Source organism: Nothoprocta perdicaria, unplaced genomic scaffold (assembly GCF_003342845.1).
Source record: "Nothoprocta perdicaria isolate Ctin4 unplaced genomic scaffold, notPer1 scaffold_332, whole genome shotgun sequence".
In the NCBI taxonomy this organism is placed as follows: Eukaryota; Metazoa; Chordata; class Aves; order Tinamiformes; family Tinamidae; genus Nothoprocta; species Nothoprocta perdicaria.
In genome coordinates this window covers 145,727-172,273 of record NW_020455569.1, presented here as the reverse complement: position 1 = coordinate 172,273, position 26,547 = coordinate 145,727, and the positions used below count along the sequence as shown (strand labels likewise).

At 61.1% G+C, this 26,547-nt stretch overlaps 1 protein-coding gene across 1 annotated transcript; it reads right to left on the bottom strand.

Annotated features, from left to right (window-relative positions):
• Positions 1–1,319: 1,319 nt before the first annotated feature.
• On the bottom strand, positions 1,320–9,950 carry STRA6 (stimulated by retinoic acid 6). The gene is made up of 17 exons (XM_026043644.1): positions 9,829–9,950; positions 8,359–8,437; positions 8,074–8,159; positions 7,861–8,000; positions 7,512–7,678; positions 7,210–7,335; positions 6,512–6,579; positions 6,235–6,311; positions 5,997–6,058; positions 5,731–5,914; positions 5,004–5,079; positions 4,748–4,881; positions 3,166–3,283; positions 2,808–2,909; positions 2,328–2,491; positions 1,651–1,788; positions 1,320–1,492 (listed from the first exon to the last, which is right to left on the bottom strand). Exons 1-17 carry the CDS (start codon positions 9,948–9,950, stop codon positions 1,320–1,322), a joined length of 2,016 nt encoding a protein of 671 aa, XP_025899429.1.
• Between the last annotated feature and the right edge of the window lie 16,597 nt (positions 9,951–26,547).

The window sequence follows — 26,547 nt, the reverse complement described above, 5'->3', positions numbered from 1 at the left end:
CAAGCTGCCTCTCTGCTGTCCTGTCCTCCCAGACCTCCTTAGCCTGGGGGACGGGTCTCACCCCCGCAATTTGCTCGGCCGTGAGGCACCCAGGGGGAAGGGAGGCAGCCCYGGCCCTTCCTCCTAGGAGAGGCTTTGATGCAAGCGGGCGGCTACATATTTTTCCCATTACAGGCAGAAAGTGTGAAAAAAACAAACCCAGACACGAACGCTGGGAGATGCACGACCCGGACAGAGCCAGCCTCGGGCAGCAGCCGTCCCGCGGCCGCACCGAGGATGCTCGCAAAGGGTCAGCGAGACCCCGGCATGGCTGAGAGCAGCTGATGGGGCAGAGGAAACGCGGGGAGAAGGAGCCACCTCCCGCTGTCCCCCGCAGGGCTCTCGTCCCCAGCCTCGGTCCAGCCCGGCGCCCGCCCAGACGGTGCAGGGAAGGTCGCGCCGCTGCGTCAACAGATGCAGAAATCCAGCTCCACCCCGGTGCGGAGCTGCGGGACGTTTCGGGCACTGCCGAGGCCTCCTCCAAAGTGCCGGAGCCTCGAGGGCCGGCGAGGGGCAGAGAGGCAGATACTTGTGCTGAAGGATGGGCTGCAAGCAGCCCAGCAGAGCAAGCGACCCCTGGGACTGCCCCAGGGACCCCCATCCCGCTCATCCCCACGATCAGGCATCCCCGGGGAAGGACCCAGAGAGTCTTGTGGGGTAGGAATGAGGTATATTATTTATTATTTACTATTCTCCTCCAGCTTGGTACACCCAAGGAAGGGCTAAAGTCTGTTCTACTGCTTCTAACTCGCTCGGAGGCTTCCTGCTCTGGGGGAGCCTCTCATTTTAAGCAACACAATGGGGTGCTATAAGCGACATGGGGAGCTGAGGGGAGAAAACATCCTGGTTTAGGGCAGATTAGACAGCAAATGTTATGGGGAGAGAGAAACCGAGGGCTYTGCAGCCTCGCAGCACAGAGCAGAGCAGGCGGAGGGCTCGGCAYGGTGCCCAAGCAGAGCCCGGAGGGGAAAGCCGGGAACAAGAGCAAGCTCCTCGTGCTTGGTTTGGTTGGGGATCCCTCCATGTCCAGAAAAACACACGCACCCCCYGCCTCCCTCTTTCCTTGCCGCCCTTCCCGAACCCGGAACGGGGCCCRGGTGGCCCATCTGCCTGGGCTACGCGGCCACCCCAGCGCCGGCAGTGGCTCAGCGCGGATGGGGGCTGGACGYCGGGGCAGGGGCTGAGGAGGTGCCCGGGGTTCCCACCGGCACCGAGGGGGAGCCGGTGGGTGCAGGGAGGGGACAGGAGCACACGCAGGGGGCAGGGGTGCGTCGCGGGGCTCAGGGCGGGCTCAGCTGGGTGCCGTTGGGCGCGGGGTCGAGCAGGGCGGCTTTGCGGCACGCGGCCAGCGCCGGGTTGTGCAGCAGCGTGTAGGCCAGCGCCCAGCGCGCCCGGCTCTGCCGCCAGCGTGCTCCGCTCGCCGGCGTCTTCGCCGTCTGCATCAGCTGGATGCCTGGCAGGGCAAGGGGACAAGGGCGTCTCAGTGTCCTGTCCTGCCAAGCGGGACCATTCGGCCCACTGAAGAATGGGGCAGGGGCCACGGCAGCTTGGAAGTGGCACCAACACACCRATGCCTCGGTGCTGGCACCACGGGAGCACACGGGCACTTACCCTCTTCCACACTGGAGGGGCTGAGCCCCCGGYGGCCCTGGGCCCTCGCTGGCTGCAGCAGCAGCGAGCAGAACGCCTGCATCACCGGGTGCGACTGGCTGACCTCGATTTTCAGATAGTGGCAGTAAGCGCGGTAGCCTGCGGGAACGCGGCGCACGGGAGCGCATGGAGCGGGGTCAGCATCGCCCCGGAGCGGGGACCGCACGGGCCCTGTCCCACTTAATGCTCCCCCGCGCTCCCTCCGCCCCCTCTCCCTGCAGGGAGCCCCGCTCCGCTTCCAGAGGCTGGAGGCAGGAGCAGGGGAAGGGCTGAGCTGCCTCCCGCAAGGACCTGCTGCCCTCCAGCGTGGCAGCAGGTCCTGTCCATCCACAAGGTGCTGAGCGTGCAGGATGCCCAGGGAGGGKACCGGGGATGACAGCAGGACCATCGCTCTTGGAGATGGGGGTCACCCACCCTCAGGGATAGATGGAAAAACGGGAATGAGTGGGCATGAGGAAGCCCCATCTGCTCCCATTGCCCCAGCCCCTTCCAAGCTCAAGGGCTCAAAGTGCCCCTTGCTCATGGAGCTACAGCACCCGGAGATGCAGACACTCATGGGAGCTCGGTGGCAGGAGGAGGACCTCAGTGGGGCACCCCACATGCTGGCCACAGGTTCGGGGCTGGGGTCCAGCCCCTACCTGGGTCGAAGGTTTCCACGCCGCGGTTCAGGAGGCTGATGTCCAGCTGGCAGAAGTGGATGGCGTTGTACAGGGCAGAGATGATCATCCTCCAGAGCCCGGCCAGGACGCCCACGAGCACATTGATGGGGAAGAGCAAGAAGGTGACAATGTAGAGGGCTCGTCTGTGGATAGAAGAGGAGGAGGATGGAGGGGACAGAGATCTTGCTTGCTCCAGCCCCAGAGCAAGAGCAAGGCTACATATGGACCACGGCCTTACCCACAGCCACCAAAGAATCATCTCTGGGAGCAAAGCCCCTAACAAACCCAAACCTGGTTTGGGTTGCAGGCTGTCTCCTGTCCCCATCCCACAAACCAGACACTGCAAAGAGCAAGACAAAACATCTGAGCTACACATTAACCCCCTTGCAGGGTTCCCTGGGCATCAGGAGGGGACTCTGATGTCCCTCTGCTTCCCAGAAGGCCTCCACATGCCCGTACCTGTTGGTCAGCTCTTTCCGCAGGGGATGCTGCTCCAGGAATTGGTAGTGAGCTGCCAGATTTTGCGCAATCACAGCGATGATGAGGGTCAGCCAAAAGGGCCTGGCCAGGAGGGAAGAGGCGGGTTGGAAACCAAAAAGTTCCCAGGCAGGAAACACCAACCAGGTGCCAGCAGCCTCCAACAAGAGACTTCAACAGCTTTCCTTAACAGAGAAGCCCCAAACTTGTCAGAGGGGCAGGTCACACTATGGCCTGTTCATGGACAGGAGATGTTCCCGGGGCTCCTGCACCAGGCGAGGTGCCTACAGAAGGTCTCCAGCTCCTCCTGCCTCTCCTCTGAGAACAGATGGACACTCACCACATGTTCTGAAGGACCTTGAAGAGGTACATGTTTGTGCCCGACTGGAGCGGGATGACAAAGAAGAAGGTGAAAGCCACCAGGCAGATGAAGAAAATCACTTGCTGGATGAGGAGACCTTTGAGGGAGACACAGAGGGGAGGTCATCGTGCAGGAAGGCAAGGAGAAGCGGAAGAAATCATCACGTTTCAGACCAAAAAGGAGGCCAGAGTTACAGTTCTTCCTCCTTCTGAAGGTGACTGAAGATGGCAAATCTTGATGCATTTTCAGCAGGATTTGGCCACACAGTCACTTGTCAGCTGAGCTACCTGTTCGCTTGGTGTCCCCAAGCAGCCTTGCAAAAGGACAAGAGTCACCTCCCCACCTCGTTCTTATTCCCTAAATCCATGTTCGCTTTCCAGCATGCCTTTCATTGTAATCCCATGAAAAGCCTGCAAGATCCTTACCTACCTCCCCGCTGCACGCCTAATTCTTTGCAAGCAGTTTAATTAGGAGCTCAGCCTTTCTTATCACGCACTGCATTAGCCCTACAGAGAAGAGCCATCTCTGGGGGCCGCAGCTCCGWTTTCCCATCATAAAAATCATCCCAAGCCACGATTCCTAATCATAAATCAACACGGAGACCGGCGGCGGCTGCAGTTCATTTGGCCGGCTCTGCGACGGGAGCCGTCGGAGGCCGGGCAGCGCACGGCTCGTTCATTCAGCTCAAGTGCTTTGCRGTAATGACTTGAAAAATAGAGTTCGAAACGGGAGTGGGATTCGCGGCATCTGGCTGCCAGCCCCTCCGTGTGCGACGGACCCGGCTTTGGCAGGGAAAGCCCAAATACAGGGTGGCAGAAAGGAAAAAAYCCAACCTGCTCCTCGCTGGCAAAGGCAGGCGAGGAGCTGCCAGCGGCGCCTGCTCTCACACCCTGCAAAATAGGGCCCTTGTGCAGAGCTGGTGGCCTCGGCTCTCTGCGGTCTCCTCGCTGAACCCCTCAGCTTGACACTGCTGTGGAGGCGAGAGCACAATGCCCCTTGGTGGCCTTGGAGAGCTGAGGCGGTCCAGAACGGCACGTAAATCACAGCACATGCTGCTCAGAGGGATGTCCCTATGATCCTTGCACCACTGGGTGGGAAAACATGGAGGGGATTCAAATCCCTCTAATTTCTTGTGGCCCTGCGTGAGCAGACCACCCCTTTCTGGAGCCAGGGACCAGGCTTGGGGGACACACCATGTGTGCAGCAAGGGACACCCCACACATCCTGCCTGAGCCCGCAGGAGACAGACAGGCCGCAAGATGCTGTGACAGCTTCTCACATCAAAATAATTGGGCTGGAGCCAAAATGACTTTTTTWTTATTATTATTATTCCTTTCTCTCCCAACCATTTGGTGCTCGCCGTGGTTTTCCCCGAGGGAGACCAGGCTGCGCTTGGGAGAAAGGAACAAAAGCCGCCCTGAGCTCTCCCTTCTTGCCTGCCGCTGATGCCACCCACACCAGTTGTCCCAGTGCGGGGACCTCTGTTCTCCCCCAAGGACARGAGCGGAATAAGGACCACAAAATGGGGCAGAAAGGGGCCTGAGGCCACCCGTACACCTACCCAAGCAGGCAAAGGCAGTCTGGAAGCCAGCAAAGCTCATCCAGCAGACGACGGCGTGCCGGGACGGGCGCAGGATGTGGGCTTTGTAGAAGACGTCCAGCACGGCCCCTTGGTACAGAGCCCGCAGGTTGTTCCTGTGGAAAGGGAGGGCGGCTGCGGCCGGGCTCCGTGCCGGTGGCGTGGGGCTGGGAAGCAGGAGTGGGAAGCGGGAGGGATGCCCGGCTCGGGCGGCGGAGCAGGGACATGGGCTCCCTACCTGTGCATCACCAGCGTCCTCATCAGCATGGCCAGCGTCAGCAGGCAGCAGAGCACCAGCGAGCAGATGTAACACGCTGCGCGTGGGGAGAGGGCTGGCGTCGGCACGGGGTGGCTTGTGTGTGTCCATGACACACGTGCATGGACATATCCAGCGACGGAGCTGCGCCATGCCTCAGTTTCCCTTCCTACCCCTCAGCAATACGGGCAAACCCGTCCCCATCCCGAGCAGAGCTCGCGATTATCCCAGCGCCCCGCGCGGCTCCGTGCGGGGCTCGGGAGACGAGGGGCCATCTGCTCAATTCCTGCACATATCAAAGCTGTCCCCAATGGTGGCAGCTGTGGCCCCGGCTCCTGGCACGGGGACGTCGCTTGCCGGTGCCTGGCGCGTGTCCAGCCTCGCGCGCTCGCCTTGCAAGTCCTCACAGGCCAGCCTGGCATGGAAGCAGATGGATTTTAACTCCCTGGCCTTCCAATGCAGCCTGCGAGGGGTTGGGAAGTGCATCCCGATGGGTCCAGCTGGGAGAAAGTCRGCTGGCCCAGGCTGTATGTATGAGTGGGGAAACTGAGGCATGACRGGGTCATAGGGCTTGCAAAGAGCATTCCCATTGGGCCACCAAAATATAGAGGATGCCTTGAGCTGAGCAACACAGCAGGCCCCCTGTTATTTGGGAAAGGGGATGGAAAGAGAGTTGCAGCTCCGGAGGGGAGCAAGCAGGGCCACCCACCTTCCAGCGACCACAGGTAGTGCTTGACGGTGCCGAGCTCYGTCTCCATGTCACCGGGGATGCCGCCGGGGTTCTCCGAGGGCACGAGGCCGAACTGGACCAGCAGCACCACCACGTCCTTGGTCATGCCCGCGCGCACGATCTGCAGCGTGGGCACCACGGCCACCAGGAGCAGCAGGGCGACCTGCGAGGGATCCCGAGTGAGCGGCGCCTGGGGACGGGGACAGCGACGTGCAGGGATGCCGCTCCGGAGCAGTGACAGTCACCTGGTACACTGCGATCACGGCCGTGGTCAGCGACAGGACGAGCTTCAGCGGGATGCGGAAACCTGCGGGCACACACGTGGGCTCGTGCATCCCCCTCAGGATTTACAGCCCCCAGTCCCGGTTGCGCTTCCCGATTGCTCCCATCGCCACAGGCTCGTCCCTGTGCTGATGGGCTCCGTGTCCCATGGGGAGCGCGGGATGGGAGGATGCACGTGCCCCGGCCGTGCCCGCTGCCCACCTTGCTGCGGAGTGTAGATGTAGGAGCGCAGATACGCGCGCACCCTCRACCAGCAGCTCTCGTCCAGCTTGCAGGAGCTGCGGGGGAACAGAGAGGGTGAAAAGCACGTCCGGGACACAGCGGGGACACAATACACAGGGGACCATCTGTCCCCACTGCAGACAGCATGGGCAGCATGGGCACATGGTGCAAACTAGGGGTGAAAATGCTGCATTCTAGGGCAAYTTTGGTTCCCCGTCTCCCTTCCAGGCATTCAGCGGGAAGGTGCTGTCCTTACCTGCCCTTCCTGGACTGTTTGGACAGCAGAGCCTGGAGATACTTCTTGCAGTAGCTTTTGCCCGTRACCTTAAGGAAAGCAGCAATGAATTGCCCGAGTCGAGCAGGGGACACTGGGGGCTGCAGGGAGAGGTGACTCTGCCTTGGGGCCCCCCATTTTGGATGCTGCTTCCCCCATTTCCATCCCACCCTTGCACTCCTGTTCCCAGCCATTCCTCCCTGGYGCGAGTTATGCTCCGAGAAAAAAAAATCTGCTTTACTCCCACAAACAGCAATGCCCCAAACCAGCATCACCAGTGCCCAATGTCATGGCCAAGGGAAAAAAAAAGCCCCAAAAAAGCTCATTTCCCTCCGGCAGCTTAATGCAAACACCCGGGGTCACTTCAGTCCACACCGGGCCTGACGGGGCTGTTTTGAAGTGGGTTTCTCCTCCGCGTCTCCCAGCAAAGCCCAGCATTTCCGAAGGGCTCCGGATTAGCGCTGCCTCCCTGCAGCCGCCTGGGAAACCCGCGCTCCCAGAGCCGGCCTCAATGGGACGCATTGATGCCTAAGCCTCTTGTGCTAAGGACTTTACTCCCAAGGTGGATTTTCCCCTGCTTCAAAGCCAGCAAGATAAACAGAGCTGCAAACTGCTCGCCGGGACAGCCGGGGACACGGAGGCTTCCCCCGTGGATCTGCAAGGGTGCCCAAGGATCTTACCTCCTTTTCCGAAGATTCCTCCTGGCCCGTGAAGCTCCGGAGCAGCAGGGCTGGGTACCAAAGGCTTAAGACCACGAGGCAGATGATGAGTGGGATGTAAGAGAGCGTGGAGTAGTACCTATATATCTGGGGAGAGGGAGAGTGGTTACAGCAGGACCACCCCTCCAAGGCGGCCACCTCTCCAAGCCTCCCTCCAGTGAGTCCTCAATGGCAAGAGGCAAAACGCCCCCTCCAAGACACAGGTCCCACCAACCACAGCCCCCTCGAGGACCACGGGGAGCACCAGGGAAGGGGACAGGTACCTTGGGCGACTGGGGACAATCCACCTTCTGCCAGATGTGGACCACGCAGTGGCACCAGGAGAGCAGACAACCTACGACGTAGCCGGCTCGGTGCCTGGTCGTGGCACAGGCGGCCAGCGGGTAATAGAAGGCCGGGTAGTAGAGCAGAGCCAGGATCTTCCAGTACTCTAGACCAGACGGGAGCAAGGAAAACGGAGCGGGGGAAAGAAGGAAGAGCCCTCAGGTCACATCAGGGTGGGCAAAGTAACGTGCATGGGYTGCGAGATGGAGGATGACACCCAAAGATGGACCCTGGTGGGCCAAGCCCATGAAAGGATGTGGCTTAAACCAGCCCCGTCCCCCTTCTTACCCCGGTGGTGCTGGGACGAGGCGGCGACGAGAGGCAGGGGGTCAGCGTCCAGCACCAGCACACACAGGGAGGAGAAGAGGATGCCGAAGACGGCGGCCACCAGCCCCCGCTCACCGTCCTCCTCCAGGAAACTGGCCGGGCTGCAAGAGAGGGCTCTGAGCCCCGCGCGCCGCGGCGGCCGGGCACACGGGCGCGCGGGGGAACCCGGGGTACCTCAGCAGTCCCGGCACGCCGCTCCAGCAGCCCGGGTAGAGGCGCTTGCGCTTCAGCAGCAGGGACAAGCCGAGGAGCACGGCCAGCTGCGGGAAGGGGGAAAMGGGGATGAGGGAGCAGCGGGGACGCCAAGGGGAAGGAGGTCCGGGCGAGGACCCAGGCTGGGGCTCTGCACCCATGTTTACATCTGCACGGACGGGGAGGTGTCACCCTGTCAGCCGGGTGGGTGMACCCGAGCGTGGGGATGCCCGGGGTGACACCCCACATCCTGGCTCGGGTACTTACGGAGACGGGCGCCATGCAGGTGTGATAGAGCCTGGGGGAAATGGTGGGGTCGCAGTCCGGGATGGCACTGGGAAACATGCTAGAAGACACAAAATAAACGGATGCTCACATTGAATCCCGAAGAGCCAAGGCGCGGGAAGGGGAGTTGTTCCTTTCGACTCGATGTCGTGGGAGGATTGGCTTGGATTTGCACGGCAAGATGAGAAGGGGCCAAAACACCCACTGTGGGAGTCGGTGATGACAGAAAACAGTTTTATGGGATAATTCTGCAGGCCCACACGCGGCCGGATCCTGCAGCGGGAGAGCGGACGGCTTCACCCTGAGCAGCACCAAGGCGTCCAGGAGCAGCCGGTGACCGCCAGGGACGGGGGTGGATGAAGTCACTGTCCTGGGACAGCGTTTATGGCGAGGTCAGGGTGATAACGGAGCGCAATCCCCCGGCTCCGTGCAGCCCCGCACGTAGGGGCTGCAGGCGGGCGCCCACGCTGGACTCCCCGGGAGAATGGAGAGTAAAGAAGCCACCTCTACCTTCTYGGTGGTACCAGCCTGCAAAATTGCCTCCCACGGGCACTTGCAACTCGCTTTGCTGCTTGCTTGCTCATCTGCACTGCATGCGGCAGAGCCTGGGGATCGTGGTGGCAACCARCGCACCCACTGCAGGCCACACGGGCCACCCACGGCTTGCTGCAAGGCCGGGAGGAGACCTYGGCCCTGCTCGTGTGCAAGGGTCCCATGGGTGGTGATGGCCATGGCGCTGGAGCCACTCACCAGGGAGGACTCCCCTGAGCTGGGCAAGATTTCCAGGGCTGTTTTGCAACCCAGAAGATTAAGGACCAGCAACAGCCCTTGGGCAATAGCTGGGCTGGTCCCCTCTGGGATCTGCTCCTGCCCTCACTCAGGATTAGGTATCAGCTGGTTAAAGGGGGTAGGAGCTACCCAGGACAGCTAAGTCAACAGAGGGACAATAGGCCCTTGCAGATGGGCCTGGAGGCACCTCTGTCCTAGCAATGGTGATGGTCTTGCAGGAACCACCTTCAAAAAATCCCCAGAGTCGCTGATACAGGGAGGAAGGAGCAGAGCAAGCAAAGGATTGTGCCAGATGGAGGATGTCCAGCCCAGTTCTGGGGGGAGAAAATCTGCTGAGGGTCTCGGAGCAGCCCCTGTCCCCAGCACCGCTGTCCCCAGATGTCCAGGCTGGCATCTCAGCCCYTCTCTGCGAGACCAGCACACGCTGCCAGCTCAGGCCCCAGCAGACATCCACAAGGACATGCAAGAGGGCAGGCGATTCCCCCAGCTCCCACACCGGACACGTGGGAGCCCAAACCATCTTCTCCGCATGGCAAACCCTTGGGGGGCTTCAGAGCCACCAAGAAGTGTTGCCCTTCCCCAAGGCAATGTGCCCCAGAGCGACAGCAAGGACACGGGTCCCCGTGATGGCTCCAGCTCCATTAACTCCCCAGGGACACTCACTCGTCCTGCGGCGCGGCCGGCTCCACGCTTTCATAGATGTACCAGTCCGAGACGAGGTCGGCGTCGGCAAAGTCCTGATCCGTCAGGGAGCTGCGCGCGCCCGCAGAGCCGTTGCCTTCCATGGGCTCCTCCTTTCCAGCCCCGCTGGGAAGAGAGGGACGGGAGGATCCAAACCCAAGTCGCCGTCGCCACGAAGGTCCCGGCCTTTATCTGAGCTCCAAGAGGGAAGGAAGGACTGAGCTCGCCCCCGGAACGAGCGCTCCGGATAAACCTCATTGGGCCCCGTCTCTCCCTCCCCGCCACGGGGTGCTGATAGAATCGGAGCCTTTGTTTGGGTTGTTTAACAGTATTTACGGGCAGCGCTCGGAAAGCAGTGCAAGGGTCAAGTTTTGGCTCGGCGGCAGGGCACGGGCTGTCCCGCAAAGCGCTAAGGAGATCGGGGAGGTGAGTGGACAAGGGGCTGGCCCGCAGCCCGGCTGGGAGATCCTTGTGCCCTGCGGACTGGACCAGTTTTCCCTGGAAACCTCTGCACGGATAATGGCTTTTTTCCTTCTTCTCCAGAGGGTGAAGATGGCCTGGGGGAGCATCTCCCATCCCCAGGGATGCATGGGCAGGACGGGGATGGAGCCGCGGGCTGCCACATCCCGCCCCCTCCGCCAGGACATCCTCCCGCCATGAGGGGTTTCCTTGGGATCGCTGCCTGCAGGGAAGCCCGCGCGTCTGTATCTCCCCGACAGGGAATGGGTGACTGAGCCGGCAGCTCTGCTCCAGACTGCTGTTTGCACAGCTGGCGCTGTGAGCCAGCTCGCCGCCTTCAAAGGCATTCCCGGGATCAGCGAGGGGCTCCAGCCCCSGATCCCCGCTCCAGCCAGGCCAGGGCAGCGCCGCCCGCCACCGCGGCCACACTGTCTCCCGTGCGCTCTGCTGCACATCACACCCGGGGCCAGCTTTGGGCCCCCTAACTGCTCAGCAGAGCCCAGGTTCAGGCTCCCATGGGGCAGGCAGGAGGCGTGAGGAATCACCTGGAAACCGGGTCCTGTTCACCCCTAGCAGCAGTTCCCGTTGGGCACCATCCTGGCCCGTCCCAGCCCAGGGTYCCCGCTCTACCTGCCGCTCCTGCTCACGGAGCGGAGGGGACACGGGCCCCGGTGCCACYCCGGAGCGACACGGCGCACGTGGCAGCGCCTGCAGCGCATCGACTTTCCAGATATCCCTTGGTTCCGCCTGCTCCGGCTCTGACCTCACCTCCCAAGAATGCGGCGCTCCGTTAAGAAAAGGTAGCCGGAGCCTCTCGACGATGCCAGCGTGCAGCAACGCACGTGCGGCCGCCGCAGCCGGGAAGCCCCTGTCCGAGCCGCAGGAGTGCCCAAGGGCGGCCCAAAGCTCCGCGCTCAAGCACCTGCGTTTGAAAGCTGGGGTTTGCATCACGGCTTGGGAAGGGTCCCGCACCCGCGTCCATCCGCGGAGCAACTCACCTCCAGCGGAGCGGGCGCCTTGGTGGCACCCGCGGAGCGGGAGCGYGGGCTGCAAGGAGAAGCGGCCGCTGTTTTAGCCTGGAGAAAAGCACCCGCTGAGGGTCGGCGGGGCATCGGGCAAGGCAGGGAAGAGTTAAGGCCTGGCGTGCCCGGGCAGGTGTGCCAAGCGCGCCGCGGGAGCGGGGCAGGACGCRGCCGGGAGCGCCGCCGCCGGCACGGCCCCTCCGCGCCTCCCCGAAACCCGATCGCTCTGCTCCTCGCCGTAACCTCTGCCGAAACAGGGCCGCGCCTTTGATCGCAGCGGCGTCGCCCGAGATTGATGGGCTCCATAAAGCGCCTCCATATTCTCCACTTCCCACCATCCATCACTCTCCGGGGAGCTGTTGCATCCCACCACGATGAATTAAACGGGGAGGGGAAGCGCCATGAGGGAATCCCCCCCCTTCCCTCCTCATATCCCGCTTAATGGTGATGCCTTGTGTACAGCTTTTAATAAAAATGATAAAGATCTCGTTTCACGATTGCTCGGGGAGTGCTTCGGCCGGGGGGGAAGAGTTGTTTAAGAGAGATCTCCTCTAATTCAATTGCCATTCGGGAGCCGCGGCGGAGGCTGCCGGCTCAGCTGGAGGCCGAGGCCTCCCCGGCGCGGCCACGGAGCTCATCCCGACCTCCAGCACGGCCCCATTTCCTGAAGGTGCCCTGGATCTTCCCAACCCCATGGGCGATGGCATCATCCTCATCGGGACATCATCCTCATCCTCAACCCCTGTGTTCCGGAGGGCAGGAACCCCCCTCTGCGGCCTCCCCATGTGCTTCCACTTGCGACGCCTGCAGTGCGGGTTCCAGAGGCTGCTCGAGGGCACTGGCTCCCGACGGAGCCGCCTGGCAGCCGGCTCCGGCAGCGCTGGCATCCCGCCGCCTGGATCCCAAGCGGATGCCCCCGGGATACGTCCCGCGCCGGCTGACCCCCGCCGCCCGGGGCAGAGCGCAGGGGGCCGCGGAGCCTCCGCGGCTCTTTGCAAAACTCCTTTGTCTGCAAAGCTGGCGCCGGCGGATATTAAACCCGACTCTGAGCTCACAAACAGCCGAGCCGGGGCGAGCGCACCTTTCGCGCGCTCCAAGTCGCACGCAAAGGCAGCCTGAGAGGGGAGGCAAGCGGGGAAGCGAGCAGGGTTATTTTTAGGCTTGCACCCCCTAGTCCCGGCTCAGACCCCCGGCCCCGCGCAGGCAGCTGCACCTGCTGCGCTTGGCGCCGCAAGGAGCCCTGCAAGCCGGGAACTCGTCCTCGCAACGTCCTAACGGGGGATCTGGGCCCCCCTCAGCAAGCCCCAGGCACCCATGGCCATTCCCTTGCAAAACCAGCAGGAAATTAGGAGAAACACGTATAAAATAAAGAAAGAAGGAGGGAGAAAAGGGAAGACGAGAAGTTACCTTCCTCCCCAGGTGCCTCCGCGCTTGCCGATGCTCTCGGGAGACGGCCGGCCTCCTCCGCGGGGGGTCTAGAGCATCCCCGCTCCGCAGCGCGTGCCGGGGGGGACCCGGCTGCTGCCGCTGCGGTCGGGGGAGCCCCGCGGCGCCGCGGCCCCGCGAGCCCAGAGGCAAAGTTCGGCGCGGCGGGAGCGCGGCCGCTCGCAAGGGCCGAGGAACTTTATCCCCTGCTTCGCGGGGAGGCCCTGGCTCGGGGCCACGCAGCGGGTTAGGAAGGGAAAAGCAGCCAACCCCGTGCTCCGCTCGCCCCACGCGCTGCCTCCAGCCAGCCCCCTTCTTCCCAGGTCTGTCCGGCTCCGGGGTTTGGAGCTGCTCCCTCCTCCTCCTCCTTTTCCACCTCTTCCTCCTCCCCTCGGGACGGCTCCGGCTCCCGGGAGACCCTGGAAAACTTTCTGGGAGAGGAGGTCCCATCGGCTACATCTTTTGGGAAGGCAGCTGGCGAGGAGGAAAATCCCGTGCCGACGGCACCTCTGCGGCCAGTCCCACGCTCGGCCCCGCAGACGCCGCTTCCTCTGTGCAATAATTAAAAAAGAATGCGTTACGCTTCTTTTTGATCCCTTCATAGCAAAAAAATGGAACATTCTGCAGCCCCACCGTGAAGGAGGTTGATAAGCAGCCTGGGAGCGTAGCYCCTGCAGAGTCATCCCGTTCCTAGAAATCCCCCCTTGCCAGGAGCGAGTGGGATTTCGGGAAGCCCCCCCCCAGGTCGTTGGCCTGGCCTGGCTCCTGTGGTCCCCGGTGCTGGCTCACCACGATGATCTMTTTCCAGAAACCCTCCGTCCGTTTCCTCACTGCCTAATCCACAGGAAATCCCCCCAAAATAAACTTGGGATTTTTTGTCGTGAGCTCAGGAACAGACCTCATAAAGGAGAGAYTGGGAGGATGAGAGATGCCTGGGAGGGACAGGTACCCTCGCGGCCTCCCATTCATCCGCTCCTAGGTCAGCACGGGACCACGAGCCAGCTCCTGGCAAAAGTGCGAGGAAATAATCCGGATAAACCCACGCACGTGATAGCGAGCGAGCAAATGAAGCAGAGAAAAATTAATCAACCTTCAAGATTCAGCTTAATTTTTAGCTAAAACCTCGTGGCACCATTGACCAGAGCGACCTGTGGATTTCTTTCTTTCACTCAAGATTGCTCCTAAATCAGCAGCGCTCAACCCCAGAGGTGTTTCCAGGAGGGATTAGGGAGAAAAGTAATCGTGGAGTCCTAGGGATGCATCCCACACCAAGCCCTCGGGTCCATCCTTCTGCCACAGCCATGTGGTCCCCCATSCACTTCCACAGGGAGCGATCACAGGTAAATCCCTGCTTCTTTTATCACGTCCATTCAGCCCATGCCCATTCGGAAAGCTGCTTTTGGAAAGATGAGGTGCTTTCCTCATATGGAGAAAGAGTTAAGGGCGTTGGGAACCCGGCTTTGGGCAGAATGCCGAGCCCCGGCCATGGAGACGAACTTTCCAACTTCATACTCGCTGCAGGGGCAGAAATCCAGCAGCCAAAGGGCACTTTTCACATCCAAGGAGCAGACAAAACCCTTGGGATTGGAGCTGCCAAAGGCAGCGCCTGCCCGGGAGCAGCCTCACTCCCAGGAGCTGTGTCTAGGTAGGGAACATGAGGCTGGGAAGAAATCCTTAGCGGAGACGAGACACTTGCGGGTAGCTCAGTCCCCATCCAGCTCCCGGGGGCGGTTTGTGTTGCAATTTTCATGCCTTTCCTTTATCTCCTGCCCTCCAGTGYGATGGAGCGAGCACCACAAGCCATGCGCCCTTGCAGAAAACCAGCGCAGGAGTTAACTGCGCCCGAGACCCGATTAGGCAAAAATTGCTCTTTGATGATCCCATCATTTGAGGCAGCTCTTTAATGTGTTTACAGAAAGGAAATTGGAGGGGAGAGCTACAGATACGCAGGCAGGATCGCTCCGCGTTTCTGCACGGCAGAGCTTGCCTGGTTTTGAAGCGAGCTGGGGACCCACTGGGTGTCCCCACCACCTGGGTGCCCTCCCTGTTTTACCACCRTGTTGAGGGATTTGGGTACCTTTCCTTCTGTACCTGGATCTGCCGGGATTGGAGTTGGAGAGGTCACAGCATCTCCCAAGGACGCAGCATCCAGTCTCTCCTGTGTGCTCCCCATCCTGGCCGGATAGGTCTCCCAAGGGGAACAGATGGAGGAGCTGCTCGCTCGCGCTTGGGGCACCATCGTCTCAGCTCCACGTGGAACGGAGCCACGGGGCTGGCTTTGCCGCCGGACAGCCAGCGCTCCACGTCCTGGTCTCCCGACAAACAACCCGGAGAGCATCCGGAGAGCTCCACAAGGGCCACGGTGTCAGGAGAGCCGCACGTGCTGCCCCTGTCGCTCCTCCGCCTGCAGGAGAAGGTGCTGGACTTCGAGTTCGAGGTGCTGGGCGTGCAGCCTTCCGCACGAGGAGGTCTGTGTTCACCCCGCCCAAAGGGAAAGGGCCAGTGCCCGCAGCGGCACCAGGACCTGTCCTGGTGCCGCGGCGTGGCCCCGCTGCTGCGCGTTGGCACCGACCGCCTCGCGCGCCGCTGCGGCAAGCTCTCCTTCGCCGCGCGCTTTTGCGAGCATTGTCCGCCCGCGCCACGGGATGCAGCGCGGGATGCACTGAGGGATGCACCGAGGGATGCACCAAGGGATGCACCGGGGGATGCACCGGGGGATGCACTGAGGGATGCACCACGGGATGCACTGCGGGATGCACTGCGGGATGCACCGCGGGATGCACCGGGGGATGCACCGAGGGATGCAGCACGGCCCCCCGCAGCACAGCAGTCCTTGCCTGTCCCCGCACGCCTGAGCGCGCTCCCCACTCGCTACCCGCCGAGGACCGTGCCCACTCCGACGAGGTACGAGAGCCCGCGGCAGCGGCAGGGAGGCCCCAGAGCTCTGCCAGAAATGGGATTTGCTCTGGCTGTTCCGTGAGGCTCTTCCATGAGGTTTCCATCTGGCTTAAAGGCAGCTCCAAAACAGATGGGACCTGGGCAGGTGCTTCCTGTAAGAGAGGGTTGGAGGGGTCCACAGAAGGTTATTAATGGTGAGAAAGGGTTTTTGTGTGTGTGTCACAATAGGTTTATGCCCATCTCTTTTTTATTCTGTGATTGTGGGCTTTGGCAGGTTCATCCTTAGGGAAGTGCACAGAAGGTGGCCCTAAATTGAGAAGAGACATTGGGGTGGCAGCAACTCCTTCTAGCGCTGTGTTTGGCTGGGATCCACCTGTTCAATGGCAGCGGTGGCCCAGGGGGCTGCAGGTCACCCTGGGGGGCACAGGCAGACCCGGATGGGGTGCTGGAACCTCCAAGCTGCAGCCAGGCTCTGCTCACCTTGAATCCTCCGCCTTGCCCTCAGCGGCTGCCCCCGGGCTCAGCTCCTCCCCAGAGCTGCCGGGTGACTCAGCAGACCAGCATCTCTCCTCCTCCTCCTCCTCCTCCTCTTCCTCCTCCTGGGTACCTGCCCCAAGGCAGCTGCTGAGTGGCAGCAGTTCCCACGTCTCCTCACCAGGATGTAGCCCAGACCCGACCTCAGCAGAGCAGGTTAGTGAAGAGCGGGTGGCTGGAGAAGACGCCGTCATTGAACCCCTTTGASTTGAGCTGCTTTTAGCCAGTGTGCAGGGGACTTCCCGGGATGAAACCTCAACCTGTAGGGTAGCAACGCAGCTCGCTGTCCCCATGGGTCTAAGCCAGCCCCCGCTGTCCGGATGCTGAGGGACGCACCGTCACTTGTAGGTACGTGCTGGCTGTCCCTGCAGTCGGTTGACAGTAGAGTGGGGGTGTCACCGCTGTGCTCCCTGGTGCCAGCGTCATCCGGAAGCTTTTAAGTGCTGACACCTAGCATTCGGGGGTGATGTCTTAGATATTTCCCCTTCCAACTCAAAGACAGTGCTCTAAGAACTGCGGTAACTGCGGGACAAGCTGGCGGGATTAACACATCCAAAGAGGCTGTGTCTTTATTTTCTTAGTTGCATCAAAAGCTGTTCAAATAAAGGAAGAAAGACGCCCTTCCCCAAGGGGCTCCGTTTCCTGCCTCTCGCTAGGCAAATAACATCCCCGTTGAAGATGTTGTCTCATCTGCTCCCGGAGGTGTCCTGTACACCTGTGAAAACATTGCTCGCAAAAGCTGCGCTTCAGGCGCTCAAGGGCAGAGCTGACCTAACGTTTCAGCTTCCCTGAGCATCCTCTGGGCTCGCTTTTCTTCCCGGCTCTTTGCTTTCAATGCAGCTTTCTCACGGGCTTTCTGCTTCCAGCTTTGCACCGCAGAGAGTAAAAAGGTGACTTGCATGCAGGTCCATAAAGAAGCTTCTTGTACGGGAAAGTCCAACCTTCTACTCATGCGTGGGGTGAGGTTCCGGTGACCATCCCTATGAATCCTACCGATAAAACCTCTCTCCTGCAAGGAGCTCTGCAGGGGAGTGATGGGTGCTGAGCACTGCAAGCCCCAGCACAGCGGACCTAAGCCGCGCTCTTTAGCACCATTGACCTCTCTTGTCTTGCAAATGGACATGGTCTCCATTAGGGACCTGCATCCCAACCCCCATCAGCTCCAAATTCGCTGGAAAAAACGATTATCAGCGAGGCCTGATTGAGCCGGCTCAGCAAACGTCTGGGCGCAGGCTCTTCCGAGTGATGGAAAGGCAGCAGGAATCGATAGCAATCAGCGGAGCGGGGAAAGTTGGGGCAWCGGGGCGGCGCGGCGCTGCCCGGCRCGCAACGCCCGGCGCTGGCGCTTCCACCCTCRCGCCGGGCCCCCAGGGAATGCTCYGAGTTAAAGCAGCACTAAATCACCTTGTGCTGATGTCACGCTGGAAGTATTTGCTGGTGTGGTTTTATTTGAAACCTGGAAGATGGGGGTGGGTGCGTGCTAGCTTTGGGCCCTCCTCGGAGCTGAGTGGACACAGATGATCCTGGAGAAACTTCAGTGCGCAGGGCCGGGCTCTCCCGCTCTGCTGTGGCTCTGGGCATGGACTGAGCTGCTCGAGCTCGCATCTGGCCCATTGCTTCCCCCTTGCTCCTTTAAGTCGCCTTGTTAAGGTGCCTGATTGCTCCCAAACGTGGCTCTCATCCCGGAGCCAGACAAGCGATGAGTTGGCCGAAGAAGTGGCCATCAAGTCCATAACATTGGGGCACGGAGGGGACAAGAGCTCAGAGCCCCTTGTGCCACTCGGGGCGACCTCTTCCCATCCTGAACTGCTGCTGGGGCAAAGAGCCCCCGTTCAACGCAGGCCGTCCCAGGAGGGCCATTGGTGATGGAGTGGGTCCTGCTGGGACGGGGAGGCCTGACAGAGCCGGGCTGYTCTTGGTGATGGATGGAGGCTTCACAGCAGCTCGGCCAGATGCCGCTGCCGCATCCTGCATGCCCAAGCAGCRGGATGGGTCCCTCGCTGCCACCCTGGTGGCCGGCAGGGGCCAAGGGTGACGGATGGGAGCCCAGCACCCCAGCAAGGCCGAGGCACGGGCAGGATAATGATTTTTTCCTGCTCTCGCTGCAGCCGCGGGTAATGTATTCTTCGGCACGGCCCGGGAGGCTCTGCTGGCTGCTCAAACACCCGGCGCCCTCCTAATCACCGCAGCAGCCGGGCTCAGCGCTGAGCAGGACGGCACCGAGCGGTGCAGCAGCTCCCTCCCCAGGGAAGCCTCCGCGTCCCAGCGCCAGCGGCTCGCGGAGCCGGGAGATCTCCTTGGCACGGGCTCTGGGCACCAGCCTGTGGGAGCTGGGTTCCTTCCAGCCTTGGGGAGCAGCTGGCAGCACGGCGCCCGTGCCGGCGCCGCAAGCTGTTGCTGTCAGGGTACAGGGAATCGCGGGCGGTCTTCAGCAAACAAACGGGTTTCCGCGCCGCTCACGCGCTCCTCGCTCCCGGGGGCTCCGCTGCCAAGAACAAGGCAGCAATAGACGGGCACGAGCTTCTCACGAGCCCAGCGCGCGGCCCTGAGCGGAACCACACCTAGCCAAACGGTGACAAATTGTTCCCTGTCGCCCATCCGTCATTCACCCCGCCACCGCCTGTCACGMCGAGGGCCGCAGAGGAGCGAGCCCTGCATCCCTGTGCCTTCAGCGGTGCCACCGCGGCGCGGGGGAGGAGAGCGGCCGAGGGCCGCGCGCRCCCGCCCGGTGAGGCTGAAAAGCAAACTTGGCCATCGGGGCCAGCCGGGGCCCCGAGGMGAGATGAATCGCCCCACTCGGTGCGGCAATTTGTCGGGCTTTGAGCGGCTGTCAGGCGAGCAAGGAGCGCGCGTGACGGGTTCATCGGCACACGAGCGGCGGGGCCGCCCCGCGTGCCCCCTGCGAGAGGCCAGGCGGGCTCCGCGCTCCGCATGCAAAACACGGCACACGGCTCGGGGAGCCTCTCTGCACGGCTCTCATTTAATGTTTGTTTTTCGGGAAAGCTCCGTTTTCCGCGGAGGCTGCGGGTTGGCAGGCGGTTGCTCAAAGCAACAGTTGCGACCTAAATCCCGCCCGGGCGCTTTGCTGAGTGGCTTTGTCCGAAAGATTATTTTGTTGGCATGAAAATGTGCTGTCCCGGTGACACGCTCGGAGGAAATCCTGCTYCCAAGAGCAGAGCCTGTCAAAGCGTGTTGCTTGATCCAAAACGGGCTGGTCCTCGGCGCGCTCCYGCTTGCTCAAGGTGAAGCCTGGCAGCTAGAAAGGGGCTGATGCAGAATGGCAATTCGTGCTTTCTTGAGCAAAACGGAGCAAAGGCATTTAGGCAAGGGCGCTGCCTTGCGAGATGCAGAGGACAGGTCCCCGGGAGGCTGTTTTGCAAAGACATCCCTCGATTTGGCTGTGCAAAGAGCGCAAGCTCCTCGCGTGCTCCGTGGAAATGTCTCGCATTGACTCGCCAGAGCGAGCGGCGTCTGCGAGCTCTAATTCCTGCAATTTCAGTCATCATGTCCCTTTAAGTGTCAGAAGCCTGCCTTTATGAGGAAAGCAAATGGGGTTAAAAAGAGAAAATTGCTGCCTTTTAAAGAGGTGGGGGGGGGGAGGAAATTGCACTCGTGCCGCTGACGAATATAGAAAGTGTAAAACTCTCCTAATGGAGCAGACAATGGCAGCACCGGGCTGTGAGCCCATTTAATTATATGACAGGTGAATTGGGAGTTTTCTGCATAAATGGAATGAAATGAATTCAGCAAATTTTAGCCCAAAGGGATTCCTGGGCCGCAGCAGCAGGGCTCTCTGGGGAAATCGGCTTCAAGCCATCCTCAAAAAATTCCACTTGTCTTCCCGTGCCGCTGGAAGTGTTGCCGGGGGGAAGGCGCCACTGCAGCCTCCCGGCTCCCTAAAAACGCCCTGTGATCTCTAATGAGCTCCCGCAGGGCCCCCTCGAGGAAACAACTTGGCAAAATAATAGGAAAAAAATGTAAAAAAATAAAAAAATAAAAAGAGGAGGAAAAGGAAAACCAAGGTCGGCCCCAAAGCCAGGGAAGAAAATCACCCGGGTGCCGCAGATGCCATTTACAAGTCAGAAAAGCCGAGCTGCCTCCCCGCAGCAATCGCGGTGTTAATGGAGCGGCGGGGAAGGCAGAGCGTGCTCGGGCTGGCAGGGATGAGGTGATGAATAAAACAGTGTTTGCTTTTTTACCTTTTTTTTTTTTTTTTTTTTTCTCTCTCTCTTTGCTTTGCTCCCTTTCACGGTGTTTCTGCTTCACAAGGGGGGTTAGCTGCTTGCTTGGTGCCCGTCTTGCTCCATGTTTTCCATCAAAGGGTGGCTTGGACCTGCTGCACAGAGACGTTGCCGTAAGAGCCCCTCACGAGACAATTGGGTTTGCTTAAAGTACGACAAGTGCCTGGGGCCACCGGCGAAACCCAAGTCCTCCAGCCTGTGTCTGTTTATCTTCCTGCTCTGTTTTGATCAGCACTTGCCAGGGTCTGGAGCCTTTGCAGCAGGGCTGGAGAGGGAAAATACACTTTGGATATAATAGAAATGAAGAGCCAGGCACATGCTGGCTTTTATGGTTCAGGAGGGCTTGGGTGCAGGTCAGGGGCTCTAGTCCCCATGGAGCATCCTGAGGCCCAGGAAGAGTACTCTAGTCCCTGTGGAGCATCTTAGATGTGGGCTGGGGTCTCTAGTCCCTGTGGAGCGTCCTTGGACACACACTGGAAGCTTTAGTCCCATGGAACATCCTTGGACCCAAATCATGGGCTTTACTCCCTGTGCAACATCCTTGGATCCAGACTGCAGGCTTTAATCCCCATGGAGCATCCTTAAACCAGGGTCCTTAGTCCCTGTGGAGCATCCTTGGGCATAGTCCAGAGGCTCTAGACCCCATGGAGCACCCCGTGGGCCGGTCCCAAGCCAGCGGCACRTGCCCCCACCGCCAGCACGGGCTCTGCTCCACACAAACCCATCTTCCAGCRGCAGGAGGATCGTTTATCTGCTGCACAAAGATCACTGCAGCGTGCAAACAACTTCACTTTGAACAGAGAGGCCAGGGCGACGAGCGCGACTGCAATTACAGCCTTCAAACCTCAGCCCGGGGCCGTTGCGCGGGGCGGCGCTCCGCTCGGGGTCAGAGGGAGACGAGCGCTGATCCTGCTTCCCTCTTCCTCCCAGCTGCAATCGCCCCGGCCGGCTCCCCCGCGCTCATTCCGGGCGACGCGCTCTCCTCGCCTGGATTCGCTCSCTGCTCCGCCGCACGGAGCCAGGCCAGGGCCTGGGTCATCCCGGCTCCGCATTAATAGAGCCTCAAATGYGATTTCGCAGCCTCAAATGCGATTAGCGCCGAGGCTCCGGTTGCTTTGCGGGCGCGGGGCAGACAGGCCAGGAGCCATGGCTGGGGAAGGGATGGGGCCGAGCGGACACGGCCGATCCGCTCCTCTTCCTCCTCGGATGGAGCCAAGCCGCCCGCCAGCAAATCTCCATGTACCCTGCGTTGGAACCAGCTTTGGTGCCACTGCAAGGGGGACCCAAGGGACACCAGTGCCCATACCAGCAACCCAGACAYGCTGCAGAGAGGTCAGCTCAAGGGGCTGAGCTAAACAGCAGCCTCCYGAGGCTATTTATGCGGTGTCACCCTCCAGGCAGAAGCAATTTAATCGGAGCTGGTGCTGCTTTGGAGATGATAGAGCTGATAGAAAAACAAATTACACCCAGGGCAGCCCAGGCCCCATTAATCAGCATCCTCACCGCTAGCCGGGCAGGGGATAATTAACACCCTGCACTAACGGGCTGCGAGGCTTCAGGTGGCACCGCAGCTGTGCGGGAGCAATGCAGGGAGCCGGGGATGCTCAATGGCCAAGCCCTTTCCCTGCTGCCTCCCGCTCCGCTTCCCGTCCTCTCCGATGTTTATCCCCGCGGCAGCGAGACGGGCAATGGGCCGGGCTGGGGGTGGCGACGCCGTGGCGGCTCTGGTGGCTCCGCTCCAGTGTGACGGCAGCGCTGGGGGACACGGAGGAGAGGGACGAGGACAAGCGAGGGCCGCGTTAGGGAGGTGGGAGCCCCAGACTCGTGTCGGAGGGGATTGGCACGCAAGGCTCTTGAGGAGCCCCCGGGCCAGCGGAGCCGCTTTAACCCTTCGCAGTGGGAAGGGCACGTGCAGGGGTGGCTCCGGCTCCGCTCGGGTGTTTACCCCTTGGGAGAGGAGAGCTTGACCAGCAAAGCAGCTTTGAAGGGCACCTGAGCGAGCAGGAGGCTCCTTGCAACGAGCGGTGCCCGAGAGCCGCGCGACCTCRCCGTCCCGTGCCCACCCTGCAAGGCCGAGGCTTGTTTCACGGTGTCACCCCGGCCCGCAAATGAAGGCCGCCCTGGGCACCTTTTCATTATCACCTCAGCGGGCCGCGCCGCAGGGTGCTGGCAGGGCTGGCTGAGAACGGCGCGCTCATGCCGCTTGTGAGCCGCTGCAGAGCGTCGCCGAAGGCTGCGGCGCCCGCGCGGGTGCCGTGCAGCAGCTCGCGGCTCCGCTGCCCCTTCTCACATCATCTGGCGCTGGATAATGAGCTTGGCCACGGGCAATCCCAGCTCCTGCCGTGTCCATAAATTGCAAAAAAAAAAAGGATTTGCAGAGGGGAGACCCGCTCGGTCCTGACACCTCTCCAGCTCGCTCCCCGCAGGTCGGTGAGTCCCCCGTTGTTGAGGCTGGGCCACCCCGGAGGCCGGAGGCCGCCCGGTGGCACGTGGCCGGCGCCGGGAAGGAGACGGTCACCGTGACGCTGCACCGTGCCAGCAACGTGCCGGCACCGCGGGCCAGCGCGACGCCGCGGCCGTACGTCCTCGTGTGCGTACCCGGGAGCCGGGGCCAAGGGAAAGCATCCAGCGACGGCAATGGATCTGCAAGGCAGTGGCGCCTGTGTCCAGGTCTCATCTCCCAATAAATAAAAGAGCGCTTTAATAAATAAAACAGCACGCCAGGCGAAGGCAAAGTTGGCTCCTCGTGCATTATGCATGTGCCGGGGGACTCAATTAGCCGGCCCTGCTTTGGTCTGTGCCGGGAGGAAGGAGGCTCCCGCCAGCGCCGGGGCCGCCGCGCGATCCCCGAGCCAGCCCGGCAGCTGCCTCCGTGCGGGAGGGGACAAGGGGCAGCATCGAAATGAAGCTCCTGGCCCGATCTGTCCCCAAAACGCACTTGTAGCGYGCGGCAAGCGTGCAAAGCCAACTGTTGCTTGCAGGGTACTATCCGTGCCGGAAAGCCAGTGCYGCACCACCGGCACCATCACCTGTGCCTGGATGGTGTCCATCCATGTGTCCGTCCCCAACGTGGTCCCTATTTCCATAAAGCCATTATGCCCGGCTAATCCCGGGAGGCTCCATCATCGATACCCGGAACGCTGGCTGGCGCGCGGCGGGCTGCCTCTCTCCCTGCATCCTGATGCTGCTCCATCGGCGCGTTGCCACGGGAACAGGAGTGCCGGCGAGGGGGGGACAGCCCCCCGGGTCCCGCTGGCACGAGGGACCTTTCAGTAACCATAGTGAGGGCGCCAAGGCAGAAGGGAAGTGGTCCCAGGTCCCCCACCCAGGCTTTGTGGCTGCGGGTCGTGGTGTGCACTGTTCAGCCAGGCATTTGTGCCCAAAAACGCTGGAAATAGCCCCAAAGCCAAGGTGGGAGGAGTGCAGAAGTGGCCGGCTGCAGCGCAGAGGGGCCGAGCGTGCGGGCGCTGCTCGCTCCGAGCGTGTGGATGGATGGAGGCAGGGAGCGACCTTGGGGTGAAGGCCGGGGGGGCGCACGGCGGGGGGACGAGCGAGTCTCGCATCTTGGCTCACGCACTTCAGCGCGGCGAGAAAAGAGGCTCAAGGTCTCTGCTGAATGCGCCTTTGTGCCGGAGCGGCACGGTGGCACCGGCGCTCCGCTGTGCGGAGCGTGCCGAGGGCTGGTCCCCTGCGTCGTGAGTCCCGGGTCCCAGCCGTGCCCTTCCCGTGAGCGCGGCCGCAGAGCAAGGACAAGGAGAAGGGATCTCCTGCCCCACTCCAGCCSTCCTGGGCCGGCACAGCTGGATGATCCGGCCATGAAGCAAAGGGGACATCCAAACATCTCCGTTCCTGCGCTCCTAGCCACTGAATTGCTCTCAAAGCACAGCCCCATGTCCTGGGATGTTTCTTCCCTTCCCCACCACTTCCCAGGCCCTTTTGAACGGTCTGTCATCCTTAGGCAAGTCTAATGAAGGGGCCGCCAAGCAGCCCGGTCTCCCTGTCCCCAGCCCAGGCCTGGCTTCATTCGGACGCCGCGCACGTTGCTCGTGGAGCAATCCCCCGCAGAGCTCATTACCAGCGAGCTGGTTTCCCCTCCCATAATGGCACAAGCCCATGGCTAATTCCTACCTGCTGGCCCCAGCCAAGCACGTTTATGTGCCATGGAGCACGGCATGTGTGCAAGTTTGGAGCAAGCATCGCTTCCTAGCCGAAGGATGCATGGGAAAAGGCTGTGGAGCACAGCAAGGCATGAGGTTCCTGTTGGGAGGAAGGTGGGGGGAAATGGGCCTGGGTTACGAGGGAGCTCTATGGAGATGTCCCAAGGGTAAACCATGATCTGTCTTGTAGGAAGAACCGTCCCACTACCTGGGACGGGAAGGCTCTTGTCACTTCCATTCCCCGGGAGCAGGAGGCTCTGGCTAGCAGGTTGGAGAGCCCCGGCTGCACGGATGCCCTTGCCACTGCGTGCCCATTCCTAGGCTCCCCTAGCACCAGGAAGCAAAACCAGAGCAAGACACAGAAGAGGAGAAGGGATGCAGACCCCRTAGTGGATTTTCTCCTCTTGGAGGGGTTCCAAGATGCTATTCCAAAGTGTCTCGGGAAGCAATGGAGACCCCAGAAGGGTTGTCCAGCCCTGGCCCCATGCCCAAGGGTCTATTCCAACTCCCTGAATGAAGCAATCCCACTACTTCCAACTCGGTTTCACAACCCTCTTTGGAAAAGCACCTAGCAGAAGGCTCACTGATTTTCCTACACTTTTTTTAGGAGGTCTTAGTCCAGTCTCCTGCCTCCCTCGCGGCAGTTCTGTATCCGTGTGCTTGAAACACGCAATGGTCTAAAGCAGCTCTGGTGGCTGCATGAGGGCACCCCACGGCCCGGCGGAGACCACGAGCACTAATGAGTAATTACATGGGCTGCGGCCACTAACTCTGCGGTAATTATTGCTCAGGCTTGTTACACGCCTGGGTTTAACAACAAGGACGGCGGTCGTTAACGTTCAATCTTCTCCCTGCCCCTCCAGCTCCCCCAGCTCCTCCTCATGCCTTCATCAGTATCTCGCCTAATTAGCCGTGGGATGAAAGGGACAGCAGAGAAAGCCAGCAGCTTGGTGGGATCAGGAGGAGGAGGAGGAGGAGGAAGGGGAGCGGGGGGCCGATCATTTCTAACCCAGGCTCAGGACTTGGAGCTCGGGTGCCGTTTGCTGCCCTTGGCCCCCAAATCACGTCAGGAAAGGAAGATCTGTCTTTCCTCGCTGTATTTCGAAGCTGCTCGGGAAAGCAGGTGCTTTTCAGGAAATTTTCAATTAGCAGAAAATCAATTTACATCCACCGCTGCTTCCCCAAAAGCTTCCGGAGGAATTCCAGCAGCTCACGGACAGAGTATTCCCTGCTTATTTCCGGGCCTGGTTTTGCAAATACAAAATCACCAGAGATCTGGAGGTGACCTGGAAAGAAGAACGATTAGCCTGTTCTGGCCTGTAGTAATGGCCAAATCCTTCTTATTTACTGCCTTTTGCTGTGGCTAAACTGGACGGGAGATGTCTGTCCTTCCAGGCCCTGGTCGACTCCCCAAGGACATCGGTCCTTGTCCAGTGTCCATGTATTTGGCCAAGGGGTTGCAGCCCTGGCGGCAGTACCTTTCCCGTGGCTTTGCTCCAACAGACAGCGGATGCTCCGTGCTCCTCTTCCACTCATCTGCTAACCTCCTTGGCCTCCTTTTTCTCTCCCAGAAAGACCACGGGAGGTGAGGAGCGGCAGGAGGCGCAGGTGACCCGCACGGCCCTGGAGCTCACCCACTCGCCCACCTGGGAGGAGACAGTGACGCTGGAAATCAATGCGGAAGATGCCAGCTGGGAAGGTGARACCCATGGAGACCCATGGAGGACCGCGGAGGGAGGCAGACAGGAGCCAGCCTTGGAGGTCGGCTTTGGGATCACATGAGTATTGGGGACCCTTTGCTCAAGGTGACCCCTGGCAACACCCCAGCGCATCCATGGGAGATGTGGGGATCAGGGATGTGTGAAGAGCTCTGGCCTTGGAGACAGCAGTGATTTTGCCCCGCAGCAGCTCGGCCATGCCAGAGCTCGCCCTTCACCTCTTCTCCTCCTCACCCTCCTCCTCTGT